The following is a 12,315-nucleotide window of genomic DNA, read 5'->3' on the forward strand; positions in this document are numbered from 1 at the left end:
CTGTTTCGCACTGTAACTGGCATTCAACACTGTAAGTTGACTAGCAAGGATCAAAAGATCAACACACGATAGTCCCCGTATGAAATTAGGGTATGACACTACTTTAAAAAGTAAGGACTCGAAAACAAAATTAAACTAAGAATCAAAAACAAAAAAGCAAATTAAAACTAAAGACTAAAGAATGTTTAAGGGTGATATTGAGTAAGAACCTTGAGAGCCTTGCTTGTACTTTTATTCATTTCAACTTTTTAGGCTGGGATCTACCCCATTTGTCTTAAACATTAATCCTCAATGCACTTTTGTGCCTTCCTTGTAAAATTTGGAGGACTTTTGTCTCTTTTTGCTTCACTCGCCTTTGGCGGATTTTTTTTTTTGTATTTCATTCTTGCCCAACCTAGAGCTTAATATACCTCATGCATTTGTTGTTTGCATTGTTATTCCCACCAGTTTGGTGGTGGTTCCAACTCAGGGTTTGTTTCTTTCTTTTGTTTTTTTTTAAAAAAATTATACTTTAGCTCAGAGGGGGTAGCAAGGGATAAATTAGTGTTTGAGATGAAAAAACATGACCATGTGTCATTTCAAATCTTGACCAAAGACTCTTACAATTGGATTTTGGGACAAAACCTCTGAGAAACACACTCTTGATTGTTTTTTTCTTTTTTTTATTATTACTCGATCTTTTGCCTAGGTCGCCCTTTCGGGTTTTCAACCTACCGGGTGAGAACTTCTTATCTGCCCCCTAGGTTCACCTGATGCTTATGCATAGTGCCTGACATTGCCTCGGTGTAGGGTTCAGAGGTATCTGATGTTGTCGTTTGTCAACTTCTTGTAGAAGGAAGAAATAAAAGAAACTGTGCAGATTCTCGAAAGAGAACTTTCAAGGACAAGAAATATTTGAAGGATTTTCAATTGACAGATTAAGCCAAATGACTAAGCTCTTCAGAATTTTTTTTTAAGAAAGACAAAATGAGGTCACATGAATGCTTGTACTTATTATTTATTTATTTGAAACACAGTCAATCAAATGTTTATTCAATTTTACTTGTTTCTCACGACACCCCCATCAAACGTGTAGAACATGCAATTTTTTATTGGGAAAACTTGGAGATAAACTCTAGAGCACATGTTAGTTGAGCAAACAAGCTAGCGACATACATTTATATTCCACTGAAGGTTAACTAAATATGCAAAGATGTAATTGTGAGAGAACGAGAGACAATGGCATCAAATTCATCCATATTATTAGCATTATGACTGTTGTTTATAGTAATAGCATAAACTTGAAAATCCTAATGAGTCCATGGAAACATCCAACAACAACCTTCAAATTGCCCCAAGCATCATGCATAGTATTGCTTGACGACATCAGAATTCACAAGTGATTGTCCCCCTCAAATCTTAACCAGCCTGCTTTAATCAAACTTTGCACCTTATGTTTCAGGGTCATACAATGCTCAATGGAATGCCTCTAAACTCCTCCATGATAATAACATGTCACATTCTAGTTGTATCCTTGATGAAATAGAGGTTGAGTTTGTCGGGCTTGTGGCTACCATTGCATTATTGAGAAGATATAGGAGTAAGTCAGCATATGATATCAGGATTAGGGTGAACTCTATAGACTTCTTTTTTGGAAAATTCCTTCTCTGGTTGGTGTTTTGGTTGGTATTAGGGGTGGTGTTCAGTCTTGGCTGTGCAACGGGTGGATTTTGTGGCCAATTTACGGGTGGCCTCTGTGGTTGATTGGGTGTTCTTGGTTGGTAGGGTGGTGGGTAATGAGCAGGACTGATATTGGCTGAGTGGTGATATTGCTGAGGAGGATATTGGTACATGGGATTATAAGGGGGTAGTGGAAAGTTTGGCCACGCTGGAACTTCAGCCACAACATGAAGTTCTCCCTCCTTCTTCCTCTCACCACTCCTGTCAGGTTCCCTATTACCAGGATTCATAGAAGCAACATAACTAAATTTCTCTTTCCTCGGACCTGCGTCAATTCTCTCGCCAGCAAACACTAGATCTATAAAACTCGAAGGCATGTGTCCATTATCATGGTTATCATATCTCTCGCCGTCATGGGGGTACTACTTGAGTCGCCAAATCTGATGCAATCCTACACCCCAAGGGCATTGGATAGAAGACTCCAAGAAGATTGGGCCAGAGATGCAAGAGAAGGCCCTAGGGTTCTCATGAGCCTTAGGGTAGATTTCGGGCCCATGGACTAAGTATGACCCCACTTATCTTTATACATATTAGATTAAGGTTTAATTATTTTTGGGCCTTGTATTTAGGGTTTCATAATGTAGGTAGAATACCCTAGAAATGTAGGATTTTTCAGCCCTTATATTTTAAGGCACCTAAACTAGTTTTTGCATTAGGGGTAGTTTTGTAACTTCATATGCAATAAGTGAATATTTGATGAGTGTGTTGGAAAATAAATTTAATTGAATTGGAAGAAGCCCAATCCAATTAAATTTTAGAGGGGGAGGTGAGCATTTGCTTGCTACACCCCATTGCCACATCATATAGTCACACTTTGTGCATGTGCTTCATGCTTTACATGCCTCATGACACCTAAGCACACTTAGTGAAGAATCTTGGACTTGATCTTGGATTAGTGGCTGAACCATAGCTAAAATTCACTAATCATAATTTGTCAAATTTTGGCTCCACAAATTCAATTTCAAATTCAAGTGAAATTTGAATTGAAATTCAAATTTCCCTCCAATTTTGTGTGATACTTAGGCTATAAATAGAGACCATGTGTGAACATTTTTTCAACTTTGATCATTTGAGAATTACACTTCAAAGTTCAAACCTTATTTGAGGCATAAAATTTCGTGTTTTTTCTCTCCTTCTCCCTCCACTCATCTTCTCCTACCTTCAAGCTCTTATCTATGGCTTCCTATGGTGGTGAGCTTGTTCTTGTCTCATCTTCTCCTTGAAGTGGCATCTCCAATAATTTCTCTTCTTCTCTATTCTGCTTCCATTGATCATTCAAAGAATACAAAACATGCTCATCATCTCTTCATCATTGTTGTCATCTATTCCTTCATGGCCTCCATATCGGCCTTTACCTGTTTTATGTCACTCATTATCCTTGTCTTGGCACACGTCTAGTAAGGGTGACGTAAAGCGCAATCTTTCTTTCTTAGCACAATGACTACTTTTTTTCTTATTTCAAGTAAAGAGTATAATTATCAATGCATAACAATATGACAAAACAAATTAGCATGAAATGCATGTGAATGATAAGTTGTTGAAGTATTGCGAATTTTACACAGAACACTCAATAGATCATGGGGTCGAATCAAATCTAATTTTTATTAAAACAATTTTCTTCATTACATCCTGTTAGAGTCAAAGTACAACTGGAAATAAAACATGGTTACATCAGTGGTTCTTAATTATGAAAGTCACTAGCTCAATCATGTGTTGGCAGTAGTCAAAGAGGCTATGTAAACCTGATCCATCTTCTGCCCCAACTTTCAAGAGTTGTCTACTTCCATACTTTGACCTTGACTTGATAAAACCCTTTCTTAAAAGACTACTTGGTTCGACCCCATGTTCCAAGGAATAGAAATTTTGATTGTCAATACTTCGGCAACCTATGATAGAGATGAATGATCAAGACATAATTATGCTATGCATGGCAGTTGTATTTATGAGATCGACACGAGACGCCTAAAAGACCACCCTTTCTTGTTAACAATGCATTAGGCACCATGTTCACGTGATTTTCAATTATTTTCAGGAGAAAGGAGTGTATAACCCCAACATGGTTTGTTTATAGCTATCACCATGGTACCCAACACATGTAACTAAGAATGGGGTGTAAACTTTCACGTTTCTTGTGACTTTTTGGCGATGCAAAGGAAAATGCAAGGCATGAGCAACTATATGGCAGTATTATGCATGAGTGAGCATAACTTGCGAATGATGACAATAGAATGTATATAATTGTATGAACAAAAAAACATGTTAAATGAATATGTATGGAAATGCAATGACTTATGCAAATGTGGTGCATGAATATGATAAATGATGAATGCAGAAATGATATGTCCATCATGATGCCATGAAGAAATGTATGATATGATCAAGGAAACAAGACAGGGTGAGTTTGCTTAGTGTCCCTAATTCAGGAACCTAACGGAAAAGGTCTAAAAGTCCACTATCCAGTGACAACTTCCAATGGTAGTTTCATGTAACCTCATCGGCCTCTAGAGATATCATTCTCTTAGGTAACAACATTGTGATGATAGGGACTACTAGCAGTAATGCATCACCAAAAGAGGAAAACTCTAGATGAGACTTCACTGTCATAAGGCTAGTCGGAGGCCCAGCATGACAACAGATCAACCTCCACTCCCTATTTCTCACACAGACCCGGGTATAGGGTCCAATATCTCAAAGTGTGAAAAAAAAAGCATAGGTGTCATGTGTGAACGAAGCAACCTAAGAATTATCCAACCCCACCTACAAAACAACCAGAAAATTCCCAAGCGGACACAACAAGTATAGCACATGCCGTCTACAATAGGATTTAATGACACAATTTATTTTTAACTACGAAGGTAATGGATACAAGGATACACACCAAGAAGTAACAATGTAGCAAATGTTATATAGAAGCATGAGTGACACAAAGAATAAAAGAAACAAGATCAAAGAAAAACAACAAAAAGAACGGTAGTGGAATGAAATGATAACGAATGGGAACACAACGAAAGGATAAAAGAGAAAGGGAAAATAATAAAAAAAGAAAAAAGTCACGATAAAATTACCTACTCTATCAAATGGCTTAACTCTCTAACTATTCCCCAGTGGAGTCGCAATTTGTCACAACGTGGGTCACAATGAGACGACGGAATAAAAATTAGATAAATAAATAAATTTTCCAAAAATGGGAAACTTGGGGAGTCGTCACCAACGTTTATTTAAGGAAAACATCGGAAAAACAAAAAAAGATAAGGAATGCTCATGAAAATGGCAGCCTTTAATCGAGTACGCTAAAAATAAAATGACTTTTAATTATTTATCTTCCCTTGAAAACATGCATTATATTTTGTTATATTTTCTTTTATTTAGAAAAGGAAATCAATTTTTTTTAGGAACAAAAGGGATTTTATTTTTTTTAGTTTTTTTTTTTGGTTGACAAGGGATTTGCCCTCACTCCTATGTATCACCAGGTGCATTGAGAAAATCAAACTTATGTAGTTCTTTGTAGAAAAAGAGCTTGTGTGTTGAGTTGATTTTATTTTGTTCTATTATGTATTATTTACTTTTTTTAAAAAAATGATATTGATTTTGCGGTAAACTCTATGAAGTCAAGCGAGTCGGAGACCCAACATGGTATTCATAAAATTTACTCACACTTTATTGAAACACCGCTAAGCAAGTCGGAGATCCAACATGGAGTGCGTGGAACATGAAAAAAAGGAGAGTTGAGTGTTCATTTATGAGAGAATTTTATCTTTTTAAGAAAAGACTTTAGTTTTGTGGTAAACTTTGTGAACTCAAGCAAATCGGAGACCCAATATGGTGTTCACAAAATTTACTCACACGTTATTGAAACACCCCCAAGCAAGTCGAAGACCCAGCATGGAGTGCACATAGTGTAAGCGTGTACTAAAGAATGCCAATATGGATTTGTAAAAATAAATAAATAATTGACATAGTGCTATGAAATCATATATCAGATAAATAGAATGAGAGTAGAAAGGGATACAATAAAAGTGGAGAGTACACTTAGTAATTAAGGATGTGGGATTAAAACATGGGGAAAATAAGATGAATAACGAGATATTTATAAGACTTTATTGATTAAACTAACTAGCTAGACAATGATAAAAAAAATCACATTGAAGAATAAAATAGACAATAGAGACGATAAAGAAATAAAATAAAGTAAAGAGCTATCCATTAATATTTATAATTATTTTTATTTTCCTTTTCTTTTTTTGTCAAAGTCAAAGGGTTGACTTGGATTTAGTCAACACTGACGGAGTTCTGACAAGGTGGGCCTAGTCACCATCTTAAGTGGCAAGGATGCATTTATAAATAAGGAATGTAACCATTAGTTTTATTTTATTTTGGACTTCATAAAAAAATGGGCTAGGACCAAAATGGAAAAGGTGCATGTGCTGAAAAAGAAATGTAAATAGTTGTTTTCATTTAATTTTAGACTTCGCAAAAATGGGCAAGGCCCAATATGAAAAAAAAGGTGCATGTCTAGAAAAAGGTGGTGTAAATAGTTGTTTTCATTTTATTTCAGAGCAAAAATAGATTAGGCCCAAAATAAAAAAGGGATGCATGTGTTAAAAATGGGGTGTAAACAATAATTTGTTTTTTTTGGGTTGGGTTGGAATCGAGTCAGGGCAACCTGGCCCAACCCTTGATTATCCAACAAGGTTGGAAAACCCTAGTTGCCTCACCCAAAAATGGCACGACCAAAGGGAACCACCACCACAAAGGGTGGCGCACCTCCCTAGCGCCACTGGTGATGCAATCCTACCCCCAAAGATATTGGACAGAAGACTCCAAGAAGATTGGGCTAGAGCTGCTAAAGAAGGTCCTAGGGTTCTCACGAACCTTAGGGTAGATTTCTGAACCCATGGACGAAGTTTGGATCCACTCTTCTTTGTAAATATTAGAATAGGTTTTTCCTTCTTTTGGACCTTGTATTTTGGTCATTCTAGTTGTATAGGGTTTTAGTCTTGTATTTTAGGGCATTTTGAGTAGACTTTATAGCAGGGACTTTTTTGTATTTTCATGTATTTTAGAATGGGGGTTAGCTTAGCTATTATAGAGTGTGTGTAGCTAAGTTCTTGCTTGTCTTCTCAAGGAGATGAGCTTAGCTATTAAAGGGGTGTGTGTAGCTAAGCTCTAGCTTCTCTAGGAATCTTCTCAATGAAGTTTCTCAAGGAGGTGAGCTTAGTTATTAGAAGGGTGCGTGTAGCTAAGTTCTAGCTTATCAAGGAAGCTACCTAGGCTATAAATAGAAGCATCTGTAACACTTGTTGTAACTTTGATGAGTGAGAGTCTTGTGAGACACACTTCAAAGTTCAACTTCCCTCCCTCTTTTCCTCCTTCACTATCATGCTCCCTCCCCCTCCCTCCCCCCCCCCCCCCTCTCTCTTTCTTTTCCTCCATCGAAACTTCTTCTCTAAGCTTCTTATCCTAGGCACTCTCTTGGTGGTGAAGCTCCTTTTTCCATGGCTTATTCCCTAGTGGATGATGCCTCCTCTCACCTCTTCTGCTTTATCTTCCACTGCATGTCCATGGTGGAAAATCACCATAGAAGGACCTCATTGAAGCTCAAAGATCTAGCCTCCATAGAAGCCTCACAAGTAAGCTTCCATCAACTGGTGCAGGCGGTGTGACGCAAGGCCGCCAGGAGGAGAACGATGGTGCGAAAGAGGCACCACGGTGGTGGCGCACGATAATTCTCTTGAAAACGTAAAATGATGGAAGAAAAAGAGGAACAAAAGAAAGGGATTATGGAATGTGAAAAAAAAATCATCAAATAAAGTCCCTTGAAAAAAAATGACAATACCAACATGTAAAGATCTTGCTGGTGCCCATGGAGCTCACTGACGAGACGAACAACGAGGCTTTGTAGGAGAAGAAGAAGAAGAAGAGAACACGGGAGAGGAAGAAGAAGAGAGGAAGGGGGAGAAGAGGGAAGAACGTGAGAGAGTGAGGGAATGAAGGGTTACCTGGTGACCACTCCCTCTTCTCTGACGATGTTGCCAAATGGCACCACCGGATTGGTCTATTTTTCCTCCTCGGGATTCGCATTGCTTTTCTTTTTTTTTTATTGTTCTTTTTTTTCATCATTCATTTTTTGTTTCTTTTCTTTTCTTCCTCTCCAAATACTGCATTCAATTACTTGCTTGTATTGTCCTTTGGAGGTTTGGAGAGGAAGAATTCTTTTTCACATTTTTTATGTTCTTGTTTATCATTGTATGCAGTATTTGTCCACTTCTTGTATTTTTTGTATAATTGGTTTGTTTTATAAGTTTGTTTGCATTGTTTGTGCATTTTTTGTAGACTCTTTTGTATAATTATTGACAATAATGACAAATTTTCATTTATCTAGACTACTCATGATTTTTACCTTTATTTTGAATAAATTGTCACTTTAAAAATCTTTATATTTTATAAAACTTGTTGATAATGTAATTTATAATTTGATTGATCATAATGTTGAATCTATAATATATAATGTGTTAGCACATAAAACAAAAAGATAGAAAGAAATGTAAAACATAAACTTGTGTAAGATTTCAAGATGGAATTAATTATTAATAAACACCTTTAAGAAGTGATTTTCTACATGGACTTTAAATCGAGGTAGAAAGTGACCACTTTTTATGATCCCACTTTTCACAGAAGTTGTGGAAACTGATGGAAAAGCCTTCCAAAATTAATGTAAAAGACTTTTTTTGTGGTGATTGATATATATATATATATATATATATATATATATATATATATATATATATATATTAAAGTAACTAATAAAAAAAATTAAGAATAAAATTGTTGTTATTAGTCTCCAAACTTTATTTGAGGGATTAAAAAGAATATATTTTTAGTCTCCTAATATGAAGTTGGGAACTAAAACAACATTTTACAAATTTAAGAATTAAAAATTTAATTGCGAGACCAAAATAAAAAATATCCTAAATTTAAAGGAATAAAATTATATTTAAGTATTTCTTTTAGTTCTAGATATTGTAATCTCCATTTAAAAAGGCGTGCTCCCATTTGTTCTCTGTTGTATCCTTCAACTCAACTTCTTATTAGAAATTGCTCTGTTTTTAGTGTTATAAAATATTATAAAATTTATAGTTGCAAGTTACTCTTACAATTGGAGACTATTGAAGTATATATAGCTCATGAGAATAACTATAAGACTATAATATAATTGCAAATACAAACACAAATAACTGCAAATTAACAAACATGAAGGGTAAGATGCACTTGACACCTTTATTGGTTCCTAGTATTAGAAAGTTGGGAACTCAACTTGGGAGCCACATTTCCCTCTAGGGAACACAGGGCATTCAATGAAGTTAGAGCCCGAGGTGTCCACACACAAGTAAACTTGGTAAAGCTGGTTGTTACGTGATGTGTCCACATTGCACTCAATATATGGAGTATACCCAATTGCATTCTTTATAGCTCCCTTGATGCTGCTTAGGCTGTAAAACCCTCCATCTGGTTGTATTCCTGTTAGTCCAAAAATGCATTTCTAAGTGAGAATATATACTAGCATAAACATTGGCAGTATAAATTAAATGTGATCAAGTTGTTTAACCTCATTTTTATTTGGAGTAAATTAGATAATTTCGGTATGAATATACAATAATAATAATATTAAAATATGTTATTTATCCTTATAAATATAAAAATATTTGAAATTTATTCTTGTAAAATTTTCAATATATTTTTTCCCTTTACAAAATTAAAAGGTATTATTTTTTTTATTTAGGATAAAATTCGGATATCAATTATATGCATAATTGATATAAAAAAATTCAAATTTTATATCAATTTTATGCACAATCGATATAAAAAAAATATTACATTTCTATTGATTATGCATTATTATTGTAAGTTTGAATTTATCCGAATTTACTTTTAAAAAAATAATATATTTTAATTTTATGAGAATAAAAAATATACTAAAAATTATACAGAGATGAGTTGTGAATATTTTTATAGTAATATAGTACCAGCATTTGTAAGAGCTTGGAGGAGGTTGGCTCTCTGCTTGAGATCGAGAGCTGTTTCAAAATAGTCATGTTGTTTAAGGACTGACTGAGAGCAAGTGCCGTGTTTCTCCCATTCGTGGGTCCAGAATTGAACCCCATTCCCACTTGGGCATGCTAGTGTGGGCCAGTTCCTCTGCAAGCTACTAGTGAGGTCTGATATCTGCCACAATATGTAATTTAATTATTAATGTAAAAGCATTTAAGTGGCTAATTAAGCAAGACTTTTTTAATTAGTGGGACAGTCACAAGAAAAGGTAGAACACGAAATTGAAGTATAAAAAAAGAATATTCTTTTCTTTGATTTCTTTTAAGCTTTTTCTGTGCTTAGCAGTTGTGCCACGAGTATTTAATTCAAAGGGTACTAAAAAGCTTAAAAAATTTGTAGAAATACGCATAAAAAGAGGACACAAGCGGACGGTTGTGTTGCTTAAAACAGAAAGTGGAACTTTAGGAAACGATTGTCTTGTGAGGGAACAAAAAGGCAACGGATTTTTATAGGATAAGGCACTATAATCCAATGAAGCATTATTTATTTAGCTTAACACATTAAGTAATGGTTTACCGGACAGAGAAGTAATCTTGATTCAAAAGAAGCAAGAAAGTACATTGGTCTTTTTTTACCATCATATTAATACAAAATATTAAATAATTTTATCAATGATTAATATTTTTCAGAAAATTTCACTGACCAACTTAATAAGATTATGTCTTCTCAATCATATTTTTTTTTATTCATAAAACAATATTTTTAATTATAACAATAGTTACATAGCAATTAGTTCTAAATTTGCCACCCTGGAAAACTGTAACTTTATTACCATCACGGTATTAGAGTTTATAGTAAGCACACCTTGTTCAATCAACTAGTTAAATCTCAGTCTAATCATTTTACACCCAAAAAAACATATGAGAATTGGCGTAGGATAAAGTACCTGAGATGGCTGAAAACGATTGTTTGAATCACAGTTAGATGGGTATGAACCATCTTTGTAATTAGGCCAAAGCCCATGAATGCCAAAATCTGCAGCGGGTTTTCCAGTTGTAGGGTAGCAACAGCTGTTCTGTGTCGTGTCACAATATGATCCTGGCCACTGCAAATGCAAAATCCAAGAACAATCATTTTGGTTATAAGAAGAAAAAAAAGAATAAATTTTTTACTAACAGAATTAATGAATGATCTTCAGCAATATTAAAGACAGAATCTATTCTAACCTGCTGAACAAAGTAGTAGAAATCAAAATCCTGTGAAACACAGAGAACGGACAAATGCAGAATCAGCAAAAGCTTCACAAAGATGGACTCTTTAGATTCCATTTTTTGCCTCTATTTTACTAATTAGTCTCAGCAAAATTTGGTGAGATTTATACTATGGCAATGGTATGAAATGGTGGTGGTGGATTGATGAATTTATATAGAGATGAGATGAGAGGGAAGGTGAGTAGGTGTGGTGTGGAAGCTTGGAGTATCAAAGGTACATAGTAACGTCTATAGCTCAACCGTCTTAATCAACCTATCATGGTTTACGTGCTAAAGTGCATAACTAATTACACAATGATAGTAACATGTCGGTTCACTCTTTTGTTTCTTTTGATAGTCCTCATACACTGTATTGGTGGGAAAACAGTGTTAGTGTAGTTTATAATAGGGAGGGGGTTGCAAATTGCATGGATTTATTTTTATTTTATTTTTATGTTTCTGCTTATACACGTTTAAGGATGATAAAAATCATAAATATTCATTTTGGTTAAAAGGTGAAAGATCGTAACTCATAAAAGATAAAAAATTCAAATTAATTCATAAATGTGTAAAAAAATATAATAAATTAATCCTCATTAAATTTATAAGATTATTTTTATTATTAAGTTGTAATGTTGAAGAATATTTTAATAATAAATTATAGTTTTTAAAACTCAATTTGATATTAAGTTACAAAATTTAATAATTAATTTATCATTTTATTATCTGTTTGACAAATTTATTATATTTTTTATATATTCAAAACTAAATTCAAATTTTTTATTTATTAAAAATCAATTTATCACCGCCTAACATTTTTAGAATTAAAATAAGTATTTAGTATTTACCCATGATACTCATAGAACATTAGAATCAAACCCAGTTTTTTTTTTGGGGGACGGGTGGGTAAATAATACTTTGGGTACCTGTACAAAAACCCCAAATTGGAGACTGCTCTGACCAAATAAATGCGTTCCAATGCGGGACCAAAAAAACAACGTTGTGTTTACATGGAAAATAGCGCTCTTACTAGAAAGTCTATCTTACCAACTTGGTGGGAACTGGGAAGAGGAAAAATGTTCTTGTACGCCGTACGGAAAATTGAAACGGCCATTTCTTCAAACAATGTAAATTTTTTTCTTACGCATTTATACATTGCAATTCGTAAGGCTACATTTACCCCCACAAACACATAAACTTCGTATAATGTTTACAAATTTCCAAAAGCAACTCAGCCTGCTAAGGGTTGTTCAGAACCGAAGCAATTCAAAAAAATAATCAAACATCGATCCAAACG

General features: G+C 34.5%; 1 protein-coding gene across 1 annotated transcript; it reads right to left on the reverse strand.

Annotated features, from left to right (window-relative positions):
* Nucleotides 1-8,847: 8,847 nt before the first annotated feature.
* LOC100305644 (putative ribonuclease 1) lies at nt 8,848-11,207 on the reverse strand. The gene is given in 4 exon segments (NM_001251520.2): nt 8,848-9,237; nt 9,744-9,942; nt 10,715-10,873; nt 10,995-11,207. Coding segments are annotated over 4 exon segments (684 nt in total). The 5' UTR covers nt 11,097-11,207; the 3' UTR covers nt 8,848-9,013.
* Nucleotides 11,208-12,315: the final 1,108 nt, after the last annotated feature.

The sequence above is a fragment of the Glycine max genome, chromosome 20 (genome assembly GCF_000004515.6).
Source record: "Glycine max cultivar Williams 82 chromosome 20, Glycine_max_v4.0, whole genome shotgun sequence".
NCBI classification, from domain to species: domain Eukaryota; kingdom Viridiplantae; phylum Streptophyta; class Magnoliopsida; order Fabales; family Fabaceae; genus Glycine; species Glycine max.